Genomic DNA, 26,141 nt, shown 5'->3' on the forward strand with positions numbered 1-26,141 from the left:
AATTAAAAATTTGTTAGGTTAGGTTATGTTATATTAGGTTAGGTGTAACATAACCTATTAAAAATTTTATGAAATCTCATAAAACAGCATAACAATATTTACTTTTATTTAATTATTTTTGACATTATGAACAATTATGAATAATTACATGAAGAAATGTTTCGTTGTACTTATTATCTTGTTTCATAAGGAAGTATATTATTTTCTTAAATTAAAAATTGGTTAGGTTAAGTTAAGTTTAACATTTGCAAAAAATGTTGCAGGTTAAAAAAAATTGCAGGAAGAAAGCAGAAGTAAAATGGACTAATATGATAGATTATTATTATTTTACTTTTTAATTGTGTAAATTACATTTCTTTCCAAAATTAAAAAATTAACGGCCTCATTTTAAACACACTTGATTGCAATTTTAAACACTATTTTTGTTATGTTAAAGTTCTATTTTGTATGTACAAAATTGCATTTTTAATTATTATTTTAAAAGAACTTAATTGAAATTTTAAACATTATTTTTGTTGTTATTGAAGTGCATTTTTAATTATTATTTTAAACAAACTTAATTGCAGTTTGAATCATTTTAAACATACTTAATTGCACTTTCAATGCAGATCTCAAGAACAATTATATTTATATTTTTTTTTAATATTTCCATATCTAAAATTCCGCAGAAACAGCACAATTAATGGTGTCAACCATACAGTCTTAAATAAACTGATCCAGCGCATTCCACATGCATGAATCATTGACCCAATTGCAAGAAGGTTAAATAATCGATACTTACCGAAGCCAAAATGGTGACGAGATATCGCTGCGTCTTCTCGAAGTCGAGAGTACGATTAACAGTAACTTGGCCTTGATGAGGTAAGTTTATGCTGAAGTAACCGTATCCATCTGCTGTCGTGATTCGATTTCGACCAACTCCTTCGTTATTGCCGATTCTAGAACCGTCTCCAGGAGCGATCGAGTATTCTACGATGCCGTTCACACCTGCGTCCGCATCCACTGCGACCACGTTCTTAAAAATCGTGGAACCTACTGGTGTCAGCTGCAAAGATACAAGAAAAATATTTACAAATTTATTTTTATTGGAGAATTTTTGTATGTCGATTTTAATATTATTATCCACGTTCTTTGAGTAATTTTATTTTCTTAAGCTAGGTTTGAACTTCTTAACCTAGACAGATTTAACTTCTTAACCTATAATTTTCTAGCTAGGTTCGTCATGTATAATTATTGTTATAAGGTGAAAACGAATAAAGGAAGATAAACAGTTAGATATGTTTTGTATACAAGAATCATTGATTGTGAAGTTTATAATTTGAAACTTGGCATACATTTAAAATTTGAACAAAAGTAGATAAATAAATAAATTGGGGTTGCTATGTGAACTGCCTAAGATTCTTTAGCTTAACAAAACTTGAGATACATTTAAATTTGAACTGAAATAGATAAATAAATAAATTGGGGTTGCTATATGAACTGCCTAAGATTCTTTAGCTTGACAAAACTTGGCATACATTTAAAATTTGAACTAAACTGTAAAAATAAATAAATTGAACATTGGAAATGACCCGTCATTTTGACGAGTTACAAATGTAGTGTTAAAGTACCTATGTCCTCACACAAAGATAAACCAGCTTCCTCGTGGCAATAATCCGTTCCCTTCATAATTGACCGCGCACAGTTAAATCTATCGTACGTGCGGTACCACGTTAGCATTGCAACGGGATAATTTACAGGATTTTTCGATCCCGCGGATCGTGCCTTCCCGATAAATCTCCCGATAAATCAGGCTACCGAGTACAATTTCGCGGTGGAAACTCGATCGAGAGAACGTGCTCCCATGCCGACTTATGAGCGAATATCTCTCGTTGGCGTGGCCGATTTTTAGCTGCGCCGTCGATTATCAGCGGGGAATAATCCAGCTTCCTCCATTTCTCTTTTGTGAAACCGAACGGTCTGCTTCGCTGTGGATTAATTAGTTTAAACAGAGATCATGAAGGCGTTCCGCGATCAAGATAGAGAAAACTCGCGCGATTCTGCAATTGCGATAGGTCATGCTCGATAGGAAATTGAAAGTGGATTCTGTTAAGCGAGGCCTGATAATTCCTAGTTAATCAATAGCTTTGGGGGGCGATTATGTGTCGGCATTGTACGGAAATGCGAAAATTGGTTGTGTGATTATAATGGGTGAAGGCTTAGGATTTAGGAGAGATCTTTAGGAGAGGAGGGTATTTGAAGGTAGCTGGTTTCTTTGGTTAAAAATTTGAAGTTTGCTAGGATGTTGAAAGTGGATTGAGGTCTGATAATTTGAAGTTAATAGGTGCCTTCAGAGGGCGGTTGTGTCGGTGCATTATACAGAAATGCGAAAATTGGTATGATTGCAATGGTGGATAGCGGAGAAAGGGTGAATGTGTGGAGGAGTAGTTGCAACAAGTGGAGGAGCACTTTGAAAGTTTTAAGTGATTTCTACATTGCAGGATTTGTAATTTCGGCATTAATTGTTTACCTTTGCCCTACATCATTGTGACACACTCGTGACGCACACTGCAGTTCATCTTTAATAAACCAGACCTCTCGTCATAATTCACATAGCAATCCCAATTTATTTATTTTTCTACTTTAGTTCAAATTTTAAATGTATGTCAAGTTTTGAACATTTTTATTAACATATTAACATATTAACACATACAGTATATGTAATAAAGAAGCTTATATTTAACGAGAAACAACTGAGTTGTATTTTATCATTTGCACACTAATTCACCCCAAGACAAAAATTCCCCAAACAAACAATTTCAACAAAAAAGATCTCAAACGAATTATTATTTTATTATATAAAAGGTGAATGAACCTTCTCACCACAACAGTCTCTGAATTATTAATGACTGAAAGATATAAAAAATAAGAATCTCCCAGTTGAGGAAACATTTTTATCGAATGATGGTAACTGGTAACCTTAATGAACCGGCGTATACGTGACTGTTCGATTACGCAAGTGCGTATTTATTCATTCGAACCACCTGTATTAGATGCGCGGTTACTGAGAATTCTCGGTTGCATTTTATTGCATACACCACCGGCCAATCCAGTAGTAATTAACTGTACTTGGCGATAATAGCTACCGTTTAGCAACGTAAGCCTCTTTAATTTGTACATTAGTACACCGGAAAACGAGTATAACAGTATATTTTAATTACTGTACGGTGTGCAGAAAGCTCGTTGCACTTTTAAAAGAATAAATAAATTGTGCGGGGGAATTTTTCTGGTGAAACAGGTTCGACAACGCATCACTGATTTATTGCGCGATTTCTATGCTCGACAGCTTGTAGAGACAAATAGATAAATCTTGGAATAGTGCATGTATAAACATGTATTTTACTAATAGTATATAGTACATACATAATCTAGTAATTTACCTATGGTGCTCTTATTTTAAACTCAAAAATAAATCAAATTTATTGGATGTGATTTTGAATAATTTTTTTACATATTGCATTTTTATACATATTTAAATTAGATCTGAACAAAATTATTAAATTATCAAATGATGCTGAGAAATGTTGAGGACAAGCTACTTGACCATCAGACTTTGTAAACTACAAAATAAAATTAATAATAATGTTCAAATGTTAATTACATATAATCATATTATGTATATCACATGTGTCTATAGAACAATAATTTAAAATTTCATTTAAAGAAATTCACTGATCTAACAAATAGCACAGACACATATTCAAAAAAGCTCAATAAATAATGAGTTAATAAACTTGCAAAGTAACATCATATTATTGAGTTAAAATTATTTTGTTTGATATGAATATTCATACTGAAAGAGAATAAAAATATTTCGTTCCAAAAATGAACATTCCCAGTGAAGTTCACATTCCACGTTTCAGAATGAGCCTAAACTTCGCAACAACGTCAGAAGCTCGATGAAATCGAATTAGCGCAATTTCAGTCTCGCAATATCCGTATCGGAATGCGAGGTCCGAGAGGACAGAATTGCACCTCGTCAACTATTCCAATTCTCGAACGTTTGCCAGATGACTGCCTCAACCAATTAAGTTATCCAAGTTGTCGGCGAGTTATCCAACATTCTACCTCCACCCTCTATAATTGTAAGGATCTATTTCTCCAGACGAGCGAAGCGGATTTATCTGTGTAACGTGCACGCGCGCCAACTATTTCAACGAGTCCTCGGAAGTGTCGTCGCCGTCAAAGAGAAACGAGCGCGGATTCCTCTTCTTTTCTGCATTCGTGAACCGTTAGAACAGAGACCTGTACAGTCAGGTGCAAGTCTTCCCTAGGGAGTAGGTAGTTATATGGGAGAAGTTTAATAGCTGTGGAGTTTTATGGGATTTAGGAGATGTGAATATTTGGAACTAGGGTGAGAGTTTTGAGAGATGGAAGATTTGGGAGATCGATATTTGGAGAATTTGGGATTTAGAGATTTTCAGATATGTAGAATTCCACGTATAGTGAGGTGCAAGACTTCCCTAGAGAGTACGTAGTTATATGGGAGAAGGTTAATAGCTGTGGAGTTTTAGGGATTTTGGGATGTGAGTATTTGGGGTTAGGGTGAGAGATTTGGAAGGTGGGAAATTTGAGAGATCGACATTTGGAGAATTTGGGATTTAGAGATTTTCAGATATGTAGAATTCCACGTATAGTGAGGCGCAAGACTTCCCTAGGGAGTACGTAGTTATATGGGAGAAGGTTAATAGCTATGGAGTTTTAGGGATTTTGGGATGTGAGTATTTGGAATTAGGGTGAGAGATTTGGGAGGTGGAAAATTTGAGAGATCGACATTTGGAGAATTTGGGATTTGAGGAATTTGGGATTTAGAGATCTACTGATATGTAGAATTCTATGTATGTATAGTCAGATGCAAGTTTTCCCTAGGGAATATATAGCAATCTGGAAAAAGTTTAATAGCTGTTGAATTTGAGGGATTTTATGAAAGTGAACATTTGGAGTTAGGCTAAGAATTTGGAGAGATTGAAATTTTGGGAGATCCACATTTGGAGTATCAGGGATGTGGAGAACTAAGGATATCTAGGAGTCTACATACAGTCAAGTGCAAGTCTTTCCCAGGGAATATATAGCAATCTAGAAGAAGTTTAATGGCCATTGAATTTGAGGGATTTAAGGAATGTGAAAATTTGGAGTTAGGCTAAGAATTTGGAGAGATTGAAATTTTGGGAGATCCACATTTGGAGTATCAGGGATTTGAAGATCTACAGATATAGCGATATTTAGAGGTCTAATGGTGGATCTAGGGAATCAGGGTCTACGAGTGTGGAAACCTATGAATTTATGGATTTAGAAATTTAGTTTTCTAAAAAATTACGAACTTAGAAATTTAGAAACATACAAATTGGTGAATTTTCAGGTTTGGTCATCTTTAGGACTCTAGGATCTCTAGGAGATTGTCAAGTTGAGGATTTGTGGATGAAAATTTGAGGATTTAGAGATTGTCCCAATAGAAAAGTCCTCAAGTCACCTAGCACAAACATATTCTACATAGCAAAACTTATAATACATTTGCCTTGATGATGCATTAAAAATTTGAGAAAGAAGAAATACAATTTTATACACTGCATGACATTTACAATGTACAAATACAAACAAGTGTATGCAAATTTCCTACTGATAATTATACGCAATTTTTAGTATTTAATAAAGCCCAATAAAAAAATGATACATAAACTTAAAGAATAATAGAATACTAAGTGGTGGTTCTATTTTTTATAGCACTTCATACGAAAATGAACATAAAACGATTTAAAAGGTCAACCTCCCTTTTTGTCACGACCATAAATACGACTCGATACAGCCAACATTCACGATTGCATCCCTTACAAAGTCCCATGTGTGCCATTTAATGACCAAACGATCGTGGTCGGCAGCTTTAATATACCGTTACGCTTGCAATAGCTTCGTAGAGATGCGGCCAGATAACGTTCGCAATCATAAAATACGGGATCATTAAAACGTGTATTAACATGGTATCGAACGCACGCGTATTGCGGCATTCGGCCGGATTAACAGGTAGGTTAACTCTTTAGATACAGTCGAGAGCAAATCTGGCTTCCCTAGGGGAAATGTGGCAAACGAGGAGAAAATCTTGCATTTGTTCACTTTCAAGGATTATAATATCTTTTCTTTTGGGTTAAATTCCGTGTTAAATCTGAAATGCTAAACAACATCTATATTAAGCTTAATATCAAATTTATAATAAAAAATAATATAGGAAAATTTGTTGTAAATTATAAAATTATTGGATGAAACACTGTGCAATATTTTTTACAAAATTTTATTATATAACTTTTATACTTCATCAAGTTTTATAACAAATTTTGTAATATTTTATAACAAATATTACCATATTATTTTTTATAAAATATTATAGAATTTGTTATAAAATTAGATAAGAAATTGTATATTTTATACAAAATTTTACTATATTATTTTTGTATTTAATCAATTTTTTTTTTAAATTGTAGACTACATTATACAAATTTTTATTATGTTATTTTGATATATATTCAAGCTTCTAAAAGATTATATATTTTAAGAACTTACTATATCATTTTATGATTTTATAAAAAATTGTACATACATCATTTTTACATTTAAATAATTTTTACCAAAAAAAAATATTAAGTGTCCATATTATTCTACCTCCTCTTAAACAACCTACTTAATCCGGCTTTCCCAGAAAACATCTTTAATGAGAAATTGAGAAAGGAATTATTTGAAAAGCAGGAAAAGTTCGCCGCCAAAAGTGTCGATAAATCGTCGCGAAGATAGGAGACACAGGGAAAAATATGGCGGCTATTACGAGTGTTTCAGATGCGTCATATTATCGTTCCTAAAACTGTCCAACTAGTCCAATAAATTTCAAATTTATACGCTTGTTAGCGTTCTTTTATATTCGCCACAGGAAGCTGGCCACAGTTTATCGCGAAAGGAAGTCTAATCCTCCCGATATCCGTATTTATCGCGCAATCTTACGGCAACCGATCCGACGCGTAACGTACAGCTAAAATGATCAACATTATTATTGAATAACATTTTTCTCGCGTCGTTGATCGAACATTGCGTTGTATCGTGGAAATCTCGCAATGCTTTTAGCATTACCGTGAAGATGTTTAATCGGAATTTTACACGATCGTTCAGTGCCGCCATTATGGATCAGCTGGGAGATTCGCGCCATCTTGCGTTCTGGGAAACTGCAGTATTCGATTATCAATTTTTTGCGTACGGATAGGAAGAATCTGTACGAGGGATTATGAGGGATTTGAATAATCGTAGAGGAAATTTTTAAGTTGTATGGAACAAGTTTTAGCTTAGTTTTAGAAAATGCATGAGTTTAATATATTGTTTTATGACTTACCTCTGGCACCGTGGTCTCGTATGGTGTATTAATGAACTTCGGTTTGTTGTCATTAATGTCGGACACTCGCACGATTACTGGTATCGTTCTTTTCTTGTTCGTCTGCTTTACTGTGCAGCTCAGCTGAAAGTTAAAATCGCAAGGATTAATTGAAAATTGAATTATTGGAGTTATAAAAGCGTAAGCTTGACGGAGTAATACTTGTGTTATTTGTGAAGTCAATGTTTAAAATAATTTATATTTTACATAAAGTCAAGTTCCTAATTTACATAAATTATATCAAGTTCCTAACTTACATAAATTATATCAAGTTACTAATTTACATAAATTATATAAATTCACTAATTTGCATAAATTATATATATACATGATTCATGAATTTTTAACAGTAATGCATTTTTAGCTCTCAGTAATATTAGCATAAATGTAATAATAAACAAATATTGATTAAAAACAGTTGTATGACATGGTTATCGTGCAACAGAAATCAACTTCCAGGGTTCGATATTCAGGCCTCACACGAGCGATCGTCTTCTACAAATGTTCCATAACACCCAGATAATATTCGCCATTAACATTTTGTCCCTGTGGAACGAATTCCCGAAGTATAATTCCTTTATAATCGTAAAAGCAAATTAACATTATCTTCTCTCGGGACTTCTGCAATCGCAATTTTTTGATTTTGGAGAGTCTAGATATTTCCACGTAGTACTTTGGCGCTTTGTTCGAGGTTCATACTTGAAGCACCAAGTCCCATCACTAGTTACAACTGATTCCAGGAATGTACAGTTTCGTCTGGCTGTTTTGATAAGATCCTCGCAATATTCAACGCGAGCAATTTGTTGCGCTTGCCCGCGATTTTGTGACACGGTGACGAAAGGTTCTGTCGCATTAAACGCTATAAGTTTACAATTCGTTGCTCGATTCCAATAATGATTGTTGTGTTCTGTAGGGGAGGTACTGTTTTCAGATAACATGTTTTAATAGATGGCGCTAGTTTTCCTTAAATTTAAAAAGTTCCGTTACTTTTCCGACATACTGTGTAGAGGGTCGCAATGCGTCATAGAGTGCTCTAAGCGTCCTAAACTACTCTAGAGTATCCTACAGTGTCCCTGAGCGCCATAGAGTGTCTTAAAGTTCCCTAAAGTGCCCTAGAATACCGTGGGTGAGCTATAGTACTCTAGTGTGTCACAGTGCGTCATATAATACCCTAGAGAGTTCCTAAGTATTCTAGAGCTATAGTGCTCCAGTGCGTCACAGTGCGTCATATAATACCTCAGAGAGTTCCTAAGTATTCTTGAGCTATAGTGTTCTAGTGCGTCACAGTGCGTCATATAATACTTCAGAGAGTTCCTAAGTATTCTTGAGCTATAGTGCTCTAGTGCGTCACAGTGCGTCATATAATACCTTACAGAGTCCCTAAGTATTCTTGAGCTATAGTGCTCTAGTGCGTCTCAGTGTGTCATATAATACCTTAGAGAGTTCCTAAATATTCTTGAGCTATAGTGCTTTAGTGCGTCACACTGCGTCATATAATACCTTACAGAGTCCCTAAGTATTCTTGAGCTATAGTGCTCTAGTGCGTCTCAGTGCGTCATATAATAGCTCAGAGAGTTTCTAAGTATTCTTGAACTACAGTGCTTTTGTGCTCTCCATCCACGCAATTACGTAACCAAAAATTTGCATTGTACTTTCCAACATGTAAATCGCATTAAAAACCCCACATGCAACCTGTACCAAACACGTGTTTCTACAATTCCCTATCTAACGCCCGTAGCCGTAAACAATAATGTCGTAGCAGGTTCACGATTTTTCCCGACGCACGTGCAGTAACCGAGAAATTCTGAAGAAAACACACGTAATCGTACAAGAGTACTATTCGAAGATTGCGATCTAATCGTGTCGCGATTTTCTGCAGCCATGATTTAACACCGTTACGATAATTGCCGTATACGATTGTTAAGTCTCGAATCAATCTTCCGTTCTCCGGTACACTCTAAAACAAAGGTACAAGATTTTCCAGCAAGTGCATTTTATCCGGTCAATTTGCGAAAATGGCAAGCACGATCTGTTACGATAGCAGAATGTTGCACTAGACCTTTCACATTCCACGGAGCGCAGTGTCATAAGAGACAACCGTGCATTCCCGGCTTCCAATATGGCGAACGGTATCCTACATCGTGTACCATCGTAATTACCCACGGTTCGATCGCAAATTCGCTTTTCGCCGTGTGTCCGAAGAGAATTATAGGTTCTCCATCGCTACTTTTCTTGTTACCGTTGCAAATGCTAAAGTGCAACACTAGTTCTACGATAGTTTCTGCGGAAACGATTGTTGAACGTGAAAGTACTTTGGGTATTTACTGTAATATTTAAGGAAACGTTTTGAGGAAGCTGTTAACTTTGCAGGAAAGTAAAGAGTAAATTTACTTGGTTCCGAAATTAAGTTTACTTTGTACTAAATTACGTTTAAAGTTCCTTAGTATGCGGAAGTTTAAATTTTAATTAAAATTGAGGATCGAGGACTATATCACTTAGATTCCCTTAATTTCTGACGTAAAATAATTTATGTGAATTATGAATTTTTTGAATGAATTTATATTATTATGAATTATGATTTCCACTAATTCCGAACCCTAGCAAACGAAAGCCACATAAAGCTGACTATATAAATGGCTAAAAACGAGCAAACTATGCAAACTACTCAAACAACTCGAAAGAGGAAAATATTTTATAAAATCTCGCATTTGCATAAACATCTAACAACAAAGGCCTAACGGTCTATCTCTGCGGTTCAGGAGTCGTAAAGTTCAGCTTCCGGATTTGTGGCGACCAGCTTTTTGCCAGCGGGGGCTGTAAAAAGAATTAAATGGACAAATAACGAGATTCCGAGAATCGGTTTCGTGCGTAGAACCTTTGCTCGAAAAAACCGTTCGAATGTCTTTGAAAATGTCATCGCCACGGGACAAACCGGGTAATTTTTCACTTGATCACTGTTATTTACGATAACGAGGATTTTCCTTTCAGATATCGCCGATCGAGGGACAATCGACCATTCAATCACGGCCATTAGCGATTGTCAGGTTAAATAGTTCACTTAATCCAGCTTCGAGGAATAACGGTATAAGTGAACCAGATTCTACGCTATAAGTTTGTTCGCTATGGAGTTAGTGGATAACGCAATGGCTGTTATTCGACTGCGCCCGATTGATTCAAATTGTTTTTCTGCAGTGAGAATTATGGAATAGGTCGTTTATGTCTTGGGAGATTTTTATGAATTTTATTCGGAATCGTAGTAATTTGTAGGTTATGTTTTAAATTACTATAATATGAGGTATTTATTATTGATGAATTTTAATCGGACTAGTAGTAATTTACGCGTTGGATTACCACGTGTCGAAATATCACGCGTCGAATTACCACGCGCTGAATTATCACGTATTGAATTACCACGCGTTGAATTACCACGTGTCGAATTACCACGCGTTGAATCAGCACGAATCGAATTACCACGCGCTGAATTATCACATATTGAATTACCACGCGTTGAATCACTACGCGTTGAATTACCACGCGTCGAATTACCACGCGTCGAATTACCACGCGTCGAATTACCATGCGTTGAATCACCACGCATTGAAATACCACGCGTTGAATCACTACGCATTGAATTACCACGCGTCGAATTACCGTGCGTTGAATCACCACGCGTTGAAATACCACGCGTTGAATCACTACGCATTGAATTACCACGCGTCGAATTACCACGCGTCGAATTACCACGCGTCGAATTACCACGCGTCGAATTACCACGCGTTGAAATACCACGCGTTGAATTACCACGCATTGAATTACCACGCATTGAATTACCACGCGTCGAATTACCACGCGTCGAATTACCACGCGTCGAATTACCATGCGTTGAATCACTACGCATTGAATTACTACGCATTGAATTACCACGCATTGAATTACCACGCGTCGAATTACCACGCGTCGAATTACCACGCGCTGAATTATCACGTATTGAATTACCACGCGTTGAATCACTACGCATTGAATTACCACGCGTCGAATTACCACGCGTCGAATTACCACGCGTTGAATCACCACGCGTTGAATTACCACGCGTCCAATTACCACGCGTTGAATTACCACGCGTCCAATTACCACGCGTTGAATCATCACGCGTTGATAAAGACACTTGAAATTTCCAACCTCAAAAATTTATAACCTTCAAATTTCTATCATATGATGTATTTTATTAATTTATTATTAGTGAATTATTAATTTGAACTTGTCACTACTTCTTATTACTATAAAATTTAAACTTGCAATTAATTAAAAAAAATATTGGAAATATTGGCAACGAAATTAGTTTTAAAAATACTTGAAATACTATAAAAAGAATTAATCTAAAAAATTTTGAAAATATTACCAACAGACTTAATTTAAAAAATATTACAAATACCATCAAAGAACGTAATTCAAAAAAATAATGGAAAAATTATAAAAAACCAAAAATTGTAAATTTCAGCCTATAACACGAAATAAACAAGATAATTTAGATGTTAGAATAACAGTCCAAGAAACCTATCAGTATAATTGCCAGATACATTTTGTCTAATTGCGACAAAGAAGTAGATAGAATTATATAAGGAATGTCAACGAACAAGAGCGAATTCCTCGGAAGAAAGGCACGCGTTCGTTATTGATTGTCTTGATTCCAAGCACGTTATTTTCCGTCCGATCTGCTGCGTGTAACAATTTGTGTTATGGTGGTCCGTTTGCTGACTTTATCCGTAGAAAGTAGTTAAATGATATTTCATGGCTCGTGGATAATGTATTGCCGATACATAGCTCGTAAACTACCTCGATCGAATAAATTTCTACATCGTTCAATTGACGCGTGCGTCGATAAATAATTGAAATTTCTTCTTATTATTTCCTTTTCGACTTTGATCGTTTTATACAACAGACTTGTTCATGCTCTTACATACGTGATCTTGCAATATATTATCCTTTTAGAGCGGAACATGTACCAAAGTGGTCAAAGTGACCCATTGAATAGGTAACTTGTTCTAAGTTATTGTTTGAAGAATTTTTTAAAATTATTTTTATTTTTGTTTGTCAAATATTCATGGATTTTTTTATAGGTTATTTATAAAATGATAAAAATGGGTGACTATGAATAATAATTATAATACTATTTAATACGTTAGAAGTAAAATACATTAATTGTTGACATTATTGATGCCATTTTCAAATTGAAAAGTTTGTAATTTTGAAAGAGTAAAGATGTTGAAGATGCGAAGACTTGAATTACTAAACGTTGAATTATCACGCATCAAATTACCACGCATCGAATTACCACGCGTTGGATCAGCACGAATCGAATTACCATGCGTCGAATTACCACGCGCTGAATTATCACGTATTGAATTACCACGCGTCGAGTTACCACGCGTTGAATTACGACGCGTCGAATTACCACGCGTCGAATTACTACGCATTGAATCACCAAGCGTTGAATTACTACGCATTGAATTACCACGCGTCGAATTACCTCGCGTCGAATTACCATGAGTTGAATCACCACGCGTTGAATTACTACGCACTGAATTACCACGCGTTGAATCACTACGCGTCGAATTACCATTAGTCGAATTATCCCGCGTTGAATTATCACGCGTTGGATCACCACGCGATGGATCATCTCGCGTTGATAAATACACTTGAAATTTCCGAACTCAGAAATTTGCAAATTTAATATCACAAAAATAATAAAACCTACACTTCCAAACTTCCAGCTACATTTGCAGACCCCAATGACTCAAAAGAATGATTAACCTAACCTATATAACTAGAATAAAAATAATAAAAATACCTGAAAAACAACGTGCGAAAGATTTTCGTCGTCCCTGTCCAACGGTTCAAGAAGCTGCAGCCTCTTCCCGTTCAATTTAAAACGAGGTTGTCTTCCAGGGAAAATCAGTTCCAACGTGGTCTCGTTATGGGGATCACCGGATACCGGAAGCTCCTCAGGCACGGTCTTCTGATCGATCGCTGAAAAATGAAAGCCCGTGAACCAATTGCACGGTCACGCTGCACATCGATTTGTCTTGGTGTCTGTGTGGATCAACTATTTGCAATTTGCGATACGTGATTTCTTTCGGTGTTGTATAGTGATTGCTTATAACAAGATGCTTGTTCTGCAGATAAATTGCGCTGGAATTTCTGCACGTTACGTTTCGATTAGACGTTAGAAAGTTATGTCTTATGCGCAATGGGAAAAGATAAGTGCTAGAAATATTTGCGAGGGAAAATGTGCGAAATCAGCGATTTTAGTTGAATTGATTAAAATATCTTGATGGAAGATAAATTCGATGACACAGAATTCGATCTTGCTTGCTGTTGGTAATTTTATAGAATATTATATCAATCAAAATAACCATTCTCAAGTTCCGCATTATGTAACATTATGTTACAAAATTTTGTTACAGTCCTTTCATCCCTCCATTTCTATTTTAACCCCCATGAAGATCTGTGGAGCGTAAGGTCAAGCAAAATTAGGAGACTAAATGTTTGATCAGTATTCAGAAGTTTGATTTGCTTTCATAAATTATTTCGAACGACTAGTGCTTTGTTGGTCAGATGTTTCGGAATGTTAGGATAATTAACAGCGAGGACAGTTGAGATAACAGTGAGGATAATTGAGTTAACAGGACAGTCGAGGTAATAGTAAGGACAGTTGAGCTAACAATAAGGATAACGTGTAATATTCTTGAAGAGTGGAAATTTTCAGCGGAAACGTTTGTTTCTGTTGTTTGTACAGATACAAGGCGTACAAAGAACGAATGCAGCGTGTGCACGTGATGCCACGATATGATCCCGTGTATGTGGAACCTAATTTGAAGGAGTATGAAACGCAGGTGCTTCAAATGAGCGTGCCCGTTGATGACAATGACAGCTACAACGATCTTCAGCTTGATTTCAGCAACAAAAATCATGCGTTCAGTCTGGACAATGTCAGCTATATTACCAAAGAAAATGGAGAAAGTACAGGTAATTCAGATTATTTATGTTTGTGTTTTGGAAGAATTAGAACCATATTATCGTATTATAGCAGGTGTAGTAGTAAAAGTTGCATAGTTTGTTATGAAGTAACGTGATATGTTCTCAACATGTGGATATGAGTAAAAGAAAATGGATTTACGCATGATAGAGTAGGATAAAATATATCACACGCGTTGAATCACCACGCGTCGAATTACCACGCATCGAATTACCATGCGTTGAATCACCATGCGTTAAATTACCACGCGTCGAATTACCACGCGTTGAATTACCACGTATCGAATTACCACGCGTTGAGTCACCACGCGACGAATCACCATGCGTTGAACTACCACGCGTCGAATTACCATGCATCGAATTAGCACGCGTTGAATTACCACGTATCGAATTACCACGCGTTGAGTCACCACGCGACGAAACACCACGCGTTGAATTACCACGCGTCGAGTTATCACGCATCGAATTACAACGCGTTGAATCACCACGCGTTGAATTACCACGCATCGAATTACCACGCATCGAATTACCACGCGTCGAATTACTACGCATCGAATTACCAAGCGTTAAATTAGCACGCGTTGAATTACCACGCGTCGATTTACCACGCGTTGAATTACCACGCGTCGAATTACTACGCGTCGAATTACCACGCGTCGAATTACCACGCGTTGGATTACCACGCGTTAAATTACCACGCGTCGAATTACCACGCGTCGAATTACTACGCATCGAATTACCAAGCATTAAATTAGCACGCGTTGAATTACCACGCGTCGAATTACCACCCATGGAATTACCACGCGTCGAATTACCGAGCGTCGAATTACCACGCATCGATTTATCACGATTCCGATCACCACGCGTTGGACTACCACGCGTTGAATAACTACGTATTGAATTACCACGCATTAGTTCCCACGCATCGAATTAGCAACCACCGAGTCACCACGTGTGGTATCATCAAACTTCAAATCACCACGCATTGGATTACCACATGTGGAATCACCAAGCATTGAATTATCACGAATCAATTCACTACATACCGAATAACTTGTGTTCAACCACTACAAACTAAATTACCAAGCAGAATTCTATTATTTTAATATAATTTTTAAATTCTCAAGACATCCACATTTCAAAATATCCACAATACTCCAATAACAGGTGTAGTGAAAAGTTGTATACTATATGAAGTAACATGAGTTACATGAGTAATTATCAAATTTATGTCTTAATTTAACAAGTCTGCCAATAATAAAACATATCGCACCGTAACAGGTAAATCTCGAAGGAAGTCTAACAGAGCGGAGAAAGCCAAGACTACAGTATTAGACTCAGTAAGAGCGTACAAAATGACTTCCTGATGCTCGCTCGGCTGTCTGCGCGATAGATAATTAATGTTATCTTCGTGCGATCTCGAGCGATATCTCATTAATGACATCCGACGTTTTCTAATTGCATCGCGTCGATCGGTTTTCCTTCTTTCCGCATAATTTCTCGCCGACGAAATCCTATCGCGTTAAATTAATGAAACGGCTCGAAGCCAGATTGAAGTTTTCGATCGAGTGAACATTTGTCTTTGTACCGGTAACTGACTGTCGGATGCAGAATGTTGCTTTCACGATTGTTCGAATGAAATTTCGGCGGAGATTATTGTGGATTAAATTTTAGTTCGCTTGATTGGAGAGTGAGGTGCAACGTTTCTGGAGTGCAGTGGGGAATTGTTAGGGGATGTTTAGGGGGTTTTATTTTGGAGCTGTGGATTTGAGCGTGTTATATGGGGAGATTTGGAAAATTGGAGAAGAGGAGTTTTAAGAAATTAGAAAATTGAGAATTTGGTGTTTTGGAATTTTGGTAATTTGAAATTTTTGAATTTTTGAATTTTGGAATTTTAGAAATTTGGAAATTTGGAAATTTGGAATTTTGGAAATTTGGAAATTTGGAAATTTGGAATTTTGGAAATTTGGAAATTTGGAAATTTGGAATTTTAGAAACTTGGAATTTTGGAATTTTGGAATTTTGGAATTTGGAAATTTGATAATTTGGAAATTTGGAAATTTGGAAATTTGGAAATTTGGAAATTTGGAAATTTGGAAATTTGGAAATTTGGAATTTTGGAAATTTGGAATTTTAGAAATTTGGAAATTTGGAAAATTTGGAATTTTAGAAATTTGGAAATTTGGAAATTTGGAAAATTTGGAATTTTAGAAATTTGGAAATTTCGAAAATTTGGAATTCTAGAAATTTGGAAATTTGGAAAATTGGGAATTATGGTAATTTGGAAAATTTGTGAATTTTGGAAATTTGGCAATTTCAGAATTTTTGAAATTCTCAAATTACAGAATTTGAAAACCTAAAAGTTTAAAAATACACTCATTTTTCAGAACTAAAGAACTTAATTTATAAATTCAAAAATTCGCACATTAAACAATATAAAAATTTGCACATTCATTTCAGAATGTATACAAAACAAATTACAAACAAATACATTTTCAACAACTCTTTGTAAGTAAATTACTGAAAAATTATTCTTTGTCGTTTATTAAATTCCAAAGGATCGATAATCACAATATGTCAGTGACTATAGCATTTTCATTATCGTTTTAATTGAAAATACACGCGCAAACACGTCGATAAATGTAAACAGAGGTACGTTCAATTACTGTGTTATTTCTGTGTTATAAATTATTATCCCGACATTTCTCATCAAGCCTTGCTTTGATTAGCTATAAATTAATACAATTCATACTCCTCTTGCAAATTAATTGCTGTTTACATATATATTTCTTTTCCTTTGTGTTATATTTCAATCTATTCTTTGGGTGATACTCCGTATAATTATTTTTTAATGAACATGTTAGTCTGTTAAATGTTTTATTGAATATTTGCAAAATATTTTGTTAAATATTTTGTAAAATAGTAATGCATTTTGTTAAATATTTTCTGGGATACTTTTGTAAAATATTAGTAATATGTTTTGTAAAATATTTAATCCTGATATTATATAATGCAACATATTTTATTAATTATTTGTACAAAATTTTTCAAGATATTAATAATAAATTTTGTCAATTATATTCTGAAATATTTTGTAAAATATTAGTAATATATTTTATAAAATATCTGATGAAATGTTAATAAAAAATTTTGTTAATTATTTGTAGAATATTTTCTTTTCTTTATAGTACTATAAAGCACTCCCATTACTGTCTACAAAATATTTTGTTAACAATTTGCAAAATGTAATTGACAATTATTTATAAATTATTTAAAAACAATCTTTAACAGTAGACATCATTATTTCATTAAACAGGGAAATAAATTTTCTTAAAACAATGTACATTAACAACAGCTAAATTTCATTCAAATATTTTTAAAATAAATGTCAAGCAATTAGTGCAAACATTTTTGCATGCTTTCATTAAAAAACGTTTCTGCAATATCTTTGTTAAAAATGTTTATTTCACAAAGTGAATGGTGTTCCATTTTAATATACTGCAACTTGTTTTTTTACAACTGTAACTAGAACGTTCTCACAACATCGGTCTAAGATCAGCTACAAAGATATAGTTGCAAAGCTGTGGAAACATTGAAAGACTCTTTGAGAAGATACGGCTTATGACCCAAAGCCTCGAACTGCTTCAATAGTCAGAATCGAGGTCACGGAAACATGAGGAGTTTAACATTTACTGTTGTTTTAATGTCACCCCTTTGCACAATAGCGAAAATGAACTGTCAGATTAAGTATATAACAATGTTATTTTAGAGTGAAGGTAAAATCTGTTAAATCCTTTCTTACGTCTCTTTTTTAATTAAAGAGATATATTTTTAAACAGTAAACACACTTTTGATACAGAAAGTAAGAGACAGCTTGACAAATTTAAAGATTGATGAATAATTTGAATTTAGTTATTAATTCGTAAATAATGATGGATTACCACGCGTTGAATTATCAGGCGCTGAATTAAAACGCGTTGAATTATCAAGCGCTGAATCACCACGCATTGAATTACCACGCATGGGTTACCACGCATTGTATTACCACGCGTTGAATTACAACGCGTTGAATTACCACGCGTTCGACTCCCAAGCGTTGAATTACCACGCGTCGAATTACCACGTGTTGAATTACCATGCATTGGATTACCACGCATTGAATTACCACGCATTGAATTACCATGCGTTGAATTACCACGCATTGAATTACCACGCGTTGAATTACAACGCGTTAAATTACCACGCACTGAATTACCACATGTTCGACTACCAAGCGTTGAATTACCACGCGTTGAATTTCTACGCGTCGAATTACCATGCGTTGAATTACCACGTGTTGAATTACCACGCATTGGATTACCACGCATTGAATTACCACGCTTTGGATACCCACGCATTGAATTACCACGCGTTCGACTACCAAGCGTTGCATTACCATGCGTTGAATTACCACGCGTTCGACTATCAAGCGTTGAATTACCACGCGTTCGATTACCACGCGTTGTATTACCACGGGTTCAATTACCACGTATTGAATTAATACGCATCCAATTACCATGCGGTGAATTACCACGCGTTGAATTATTTGATGTAACAACTGAAAAATCATGTTTTATGTTTGTTGAGTGATTCATAAATAATGTAATACGTAATGAAATATTAACATTTCATAATTCATAATTAATTCAACAGTTGATGATTAATATTTTACATTCATTCAATAATTCATAAGTAATTCAATAGTTGATGAATAATTATTTAAAATTTGCTCAATAACTCATGAATAATGTAATTATTGTTGTATAATTAAAATTTGTGTAATTTATACAAAATTCAAGAATTGATTTAATAATCAATACGTAATTCAAAAATTTAATAATGGAAGAGTAATTTCACTGTTTGAATATTTAATGAATAACTTTAAAATTGGTTTAATAATTGGTGAACAAAAATTGTTGTAATCAATAATGAGATAATTTATTGAATAATTCATGAGCTGTAATTCATCAGCATTTTTCATCCGAATAATTTAAAACAATTATTTGAAGCATATATACAAACACTTATCTTATTTTGCAAATATTAACCAGCTGAAGAAAAAACATTTAACAAGGAAGTTACGTAAACAGCAATATTCAATAGCTAGAATAACACGTTCAATTAATGTAGTGAAAACTAGTTTGCAGGTTGTACACACGTAAAGTATGCCTGGTTATTCATGAGGGTTAGATAATTGACTATTAATTGGTGGAATTAATCGCGCCTACGTGGCTCGTGTAAACCGCAAATTGAATTAAAACGCAAACTCACCATCCCCTCTACTCTCCTCGATGTCAAGAATAATATTGGATTGTCCTGACTCCACCTCGCACAAGGCTGAAACAAATTAACAAAAGATATCGTGTTTATATCTCATGTGAATTCAATCTTAATATCTATGACTTAACTATCGCATACTTTCATTATAATACATTATGCAAAATGTAGTTCTTTGTACTGATGTTATGTCTTTTGATACATGTGATCAAATTTCTTCACATCTTTCTTATTGTAAATTGCAAAATTGTTTAAGACACTTTTTTTGAATGCTTGTTAACTTTTATGGAGACGAAGAATTAATGTGTACTCTATAAAAATTACTTTTTTATTCAAATATTTCTTTCGCTCTCAACCTCTAAATGATTATTTGAAATGATTAATAATAAAATATCATTAATAATTTATACAAAAACTTCAAACTTCATGACACAATTTTTTTTATATTCATATCTTGTCAATCAATGTTAAATACTTTTCTCTTTTTACTCCAACTCATACTCTCAATCTCAAACATCATTCAGAGTTCAAAGTAATCTCTCACACATACACATTGCTATGTGAGTCGACCACTTTGCTGATCGATATTTCAAACAAACTTCTAATCACAATCTGTTTCACGGCCTATTGACATTTGGCAAGGAGAAAATAACTTTGATACTACGTGCAAGGTGCTTTAAAGATACAATTAGGTTTCCTTTGAAATTGTAATATCATGCAGGTGTATGCATACAGAGTATCTTGCAAACTAGTTATCCCATGGAATAGCAGGGAAATTTGACGATGCATCTTAACGATTTTACCACGCGTTGAATTACCACGCATCGAATCACTACGCATCGAATTACCACGCGTCGAATTACCACGCGTGGAGTTACCACGCGTGGAATTACCACGCATCGAATCACTACGCATCGAATTACCACGCGTCGAATTACCACGCGTGGAGTTACCACGCGTGGAATTACCACGCATCGAATCACTACGCATCGAATTACCACGCGTCGAATTACCACGCGTGGAGTTACCACGCGTGGAATTACCACGCATCGAATTACCACGCGTTGAATCAGCACGCATCGAATTATCACGCGTCGAATTACCACGCGCTGAATTATCACGCGTCGAATTACCACGCGTCGAATCACTACGCATCGAATTACCACGCGTCGAATCACCACGCGTCGAATCACCAAGCGTCGAATCACTAAGCGTCGAATTACCACGCGTCGAATTACCACGCGCTGAATTATCACGCGTCGAATTACCACGCGCCGAATCACTACGCATCGAATTACAACGCGTCGAATTACCACGCGCTGAATTATCACGCGTCGAATTACCACGCGCCGAATCACCAAGCGTCGAATTACCACGCGTCGAATTACCACGCGTCGAATTATCACGTATTGAATTTCCACGCATTGAGTTACCACCCGTCGAATTACCACGCCTTAGTTGTCCACGCATTGAACTACCAACCAGCGAGTCACCACGCGTGGTATCATCACACATCAAATCACCACGCATTAAGTTATCACGAATCGGTTCATTATATACCGAATAACTTGTGTTCATTCACTATAAACTGAATTATCAAGCGGAATTCTATTATTTTAGAATAATTTTTAAATTTTCAAGATATCCACAATACTCCAATTAAAATAACATCTACATCCACTTTTCACAAACATTTTAATAGCAGCGAGATGCCAGAAATTTTCAACTACCAAGTCCCGTTTTTACGATTCCTACCCAACGATTACATTTACGACCCCATTCTTCTTTTACGACTAGTTCACCAAGTACACAACTGTAAACCGAGCGATTCAAATTTATCGATCCGATACCACAGATTTTAATTTGCAATTTTTACACCTTTGGACAATTAATGTAGTGAAATAATTGTGGTGCACGTTACAAGTACTTAATTACCGTCCACAACGCGGTCCAACTTCTTTCCTTGATCTTAGTTTCAATCTCGGTGCTTCCGATTTAAAATTCACTGAGAAAGTTCTCTCGACGTGGCTCGAGCAGGTGCAAGAAATCTGTCTGACCGGAAACGTGACTCAGCGACGCAAAACGCTCACTTTGAAGGAAAAGATTATGGGATTACAGTGTTTGTGCATACAGTGCGTCTCACGATATCTGTCCGCTTAAATGTCTTATTTGGTACACGAGAAATTTGCGGAAGGTAAACTAGAATAAAATTCTGTGATACTTTACAATATGATATGAATTTAGATGGAGTCAGTAAATGGAGGAGCAGGGTTTCTTTATTCTTTTTAAAATGTAAAGTTACCTTCAATTTTATTAACTTCTTCAATTATTATTATTATTATCGTTAATTTCGATAGATTTACGTATTCCGAGCATAAAGGTATTCGAGTGTATTTGTCTTAAAACTTATAGTTGCTGAGATATTTGACTTTCTGCGAGAAGTCACAGAATGACCACAGTCATTCAAAATGGCCGTCATGCGCAGCTCGGATGCGCGTGAGCGAATGTTCTATGATTAAAAATGAAAATAAAATATTAAATAAAATGAAACATTTCAGTGGTTGTTAGGAAAAATGCATTTTAATTTTCTTACAAATTGAACTTAAAAAATTAAACATTCCATTTGAACAAAAATTCTATATATTTCCTACATTTGCAAAAATATCATTTAATACTCATTTTGCAAGGATAACATTGATAAATATTATTTGACAATTATGAAATTTCACAGTATGCCTCTTGAAAAGTCGCAAGGTAATACAGAACTTCTCAGTAAGAAATATTTTCTTGCGTTGTTTAGAAAACCATGATGTGGACACAGTTTGTGAGACACGCTGTATAAGAACGACAGCTTACGACAAGCGCCAGCTGTTGAACGCCGCCATTATTCTATTTTTATCACAGTTTAACGATCCACCACATTAATCGAGATGCCCGCGTAATAGCAATCAAATCGTAATAATCTAGCTGAAATTTCACGCGCGAGAAATATCGAGGGAGGTTTAAATCTTACGAGAAAATCGTTTCAGTGCTTTCGCGAAAACGTACCAGTTATACAGGTTCTGGTTATGATTTCGCTTTAAATAGACGTGAAATATTTCTGTCGAAATAGATCGAATAAGATATAAATATAATCAGCGTAAAATAAAATGTTCTGTCACTTTATAATTTGCTATGTTGTTTGCTGTCATAAAATTTATTATACAGAGAGGTACACCCATCAAAGTAAATATGAAACAGCTCTCAAAATAAATATAAACCCCAACTACCAGAACAGGTAAAAAACATTACTAAAAATATAAAAATATTACTATAAAAACTGCTATAAAAATATTGCTACCAAAGCTAAAAAGAATGATCATCAAAATAAATATCAAACACAAGTACGGAAATAAATATAACACAAAACAGAGGAATACAACCATCACGAAGCATAAAAAATATGAAATAAAAAGAGACGATAAAACCTAACAGTAAAGAACAGCGAACATAATCGAGCAGGTGCAGCTATGCAAACCGTTAAACTTCAAACCCCATACGGAAGACACGTGCTAAGGATAAATCAAGAAGGCGTATCGACTGGACGAATGATCAGCAACAGGATACGAGTTGATCGCATGCCATACAGCTTCCTTAATAATTCACACGAGCATACTGCACCCTAGAACCTCGCGAGTCTTACGAGTGTTCTCACCTGACACCATAAGGTCACGCGAGGTCTTCAGACGAGGAGAGCACAAAAGGCACGTTCCTTACGAACGCGTGCCTCTGGCTACGGTCTTTCTGTAAAAGGTTAACGTCGATCGTTAATGGCGTACGAAGATGCGCCGCTCCTCTACGATAAAACTGATTCTCTTCGTCGCGACGCTCGATGACATTTCGCCGTACGGTTTACCCACTTGCTGCATCCGGGCCGCGTTCAGTGGCGTAACTAACGTTTTAGAGTCGGGAGAGAAGGTTTGGATAAGTGTTTATGATTGCTTTTTATGTTAGGGTATGATGGATGAATATATGCTATATAATCGCTGGGTCGTTATACATATAGGGGTTGGGGCGTTATGAGTTAGTGAACGATGTGAGTCATATGTGATTTCAGAACGCGTGATATAGGCATGTTAGTAGGTTATAGATCGAATTATGATATTATAGGTCACCAAGCGTTGAATTACCATGCGTTGGATTACTACAAGTTGGATTACCACACGTTGGATTACCACGCGTTCGATTATCAAGCTTTAGATTGCCACGCATTGAATTACTAGGCGTTGAATTACTACGCGTCGAATTACCACACGTCAAATTACTACGCATTGAACCACCACGCGTTGAATTACCACGCGTCGAATTACCACGCGTCGAATTACCACGCATCGAATTATCACGCGTCGAATTACCACGCGTCGAATTACCACGCGTTGAATTAACACGCGTTGAATTACCACGCGTCGAATTACCACGCGTCGAATTACCACGCGTCGAATCACTACGCATCGAATTACCACGCGTCGAGTTACCACGCGTTCAATCACCACGCGTCGAATCACCACGTGTCGAATCACCAAGCGTCGAATCTCCACGCGTCGAATTACCACGCGTCGAATTACCACGCGTCGAATTACCACGCGTCGAACCACCACGCGTTGAATTACCACGCGTCGAATTACCACGCGTCGAATCACCACGCGTCGAATCACCAAGCGTCGAATCACAAGCGTCAAATTACCACGCGTCGAATTACCACGCGTCGAATTACCACGCATCGAATTACCACGCGTCGAATTATCACGCGTCGAATCACCAAGCGTCGAATCACAAGCGTCAAATTACCACGCGTCGAATTACCACGCGTCGAATTATCACGCGTCGAATCACCAAGCGTCGAATTACCACGCATCGAATTAGTGCGCGTTGAATTAGCGCGCGTCGGATTACCACGCGTCGAATTATCACGCGTCGAATAACCACGCGTTGAACCACCACGCGTTGCATTATAACGCGTCGAATTAACACGCGTTGAACCACCATGCGTTGAATTACCACGCGTCGAATTACCACGCATTGAATTACCACATGTGGAATCACCAAGACTTGAATTACCACGAATCGGTTCACTACATACCAAATATCTCGTGTTTTACTACTGTAAATTGAATTACCAAGCATCGAATCACATGTAGAGTCACGCGTCAAATCACCATATGTGGTATACCATGCATTGAACCACACGTGTTATCAGCCCCCAATAAATTACTTCATATCGTCTCGTATCGAGTAACCAAGCATTATATGCCTTACTAGTATACTACATTTCATACCTCATCACATGTCCACATATTAAATTTGCAAACATTACATTAGATCTTCACATATGTAGCCATATATTAGAATTTCACATATGACGGGTCCACATATTGGATCTTCATTTAGCGACCTATTACACACATTAGATATCCGCGTACTAAATCTCCACATGTTATGTACACATATTAAATTGCCAAACAATGTATGTTCACATATTAAATCTTCATGTTCATATCTCCTGTCCACATATTGGACACATATGACTACATATTGAATCTCCACACATTATCTGTCCACATATTAGAGCTCCATCAAATGACTACATACTAAATCTCCACACATTATGTTCACATATTAAATTCCCAAACAATATATGTTCACGTATTAGAACTCCATCATATGACTACATACGTCCACATATGAGATCTGTTCCCATAAACTCCACACATCGTACGATCACATATTAGAATCCCACGCACTATACCCTCACATATTACATCCCCACGCACTATACCCTCGCATACTACATCCCCACGCATTCTACGCCCACATATTAGACCTCCACGCGTTATATAACCACATATTACTCCATGTATTATATGACCACTCATCGTATAACCAATCATTATACGAATACCCAGTTACGCCAATGGCCGCATCTTTAATGGAGACAACCGACGAAAACGTGGACTCCTCTCGGACAGACGTAGATTCCTTGTACAGGAAAACGGTAGGCCGACACACGATACCGAGAGTTGTAAGGCTGTCGGTGAACGATGGTCGTCGAATATAGGAAACGGTGTATCGGTTGATCGGAGGAATATTTAACCTCAAGCGACTTTCGCCTATCTTTCTTGCCACGGGACACCGTGCTTTCCGCAAAATCGTGCCGACTGGTGCACGGATGTGAAATGTATTCCGGTTAACATCGGTCGCCTCCATTCTTTTTGCGCCTTTTACACCGCGCTATTGTGTAAATCGTATGCGCAATTTAATGGGACACTTTGTAGGTATTGTTTGTCGGGGCGAGGATAAACTGATGCTA

The 26,141-nt window shown here is 36.1% G+C and overlaps 2 protein-coding genes across 3 annotated transcripts in view; one reads left to right on the top strand and one right to left on the bottom strand.

Annotated features, from left to right (window-relative positions):
• The window catches only part of LOC100878189 (uncharacterized protein C15orf61 homolog), a 169,618-nt gene that overhangs the window by 46,592 nt on the left and 96,885 nt on the right, over positions 1-26,141 (top strand). The gene's annotated exons all lie outside the window — the stretch shown is intronic.
• The window catches only part of Cad99C (cadherin 99C), a 224,992-nt gene that overhangs the window by 44,087 nt on the left and 154,764 nt on the right, over positions 1-26,141 (bottom strand). For both annotated transcript variants that reach the window (XM_076539204.1, XM_076539203.1), the window contains exons 3-6: positions 19,790-19,855; positions 13,293-13,471; positions 7,406-7,528; positions 782-1,045 (exon numbers count right to left, since the gene is read on the bottom strand). In XM_076539204.1, the coding sequence (XP_076395319.1) occupies positions 782-1,045; positions 7,406-7,528; positions 13,293-13,471; positions 19,790-19,855 (632 nt within the window). The remainder of the gene's footprint in view (positions 1-781; positions 1,046-7,405; positions 7,529-13,292; positions 13,472-19,789; positions 19,856-26,141) is intronic.

The sequence above is a fragment of the Megachile rotundata genome, chromosome 13, assembly GCF_050947335.1.
Source record: "Megachile rotundata isolate GNS110a chromosome 13, iyMegRotu1, whole genome shotgun sequence".
NCBI lineage: Eukaryota > Metazoa > Arthropoda > Insecta > Hymenoptera > Megachilidae > Megachile > Megachile rotundata.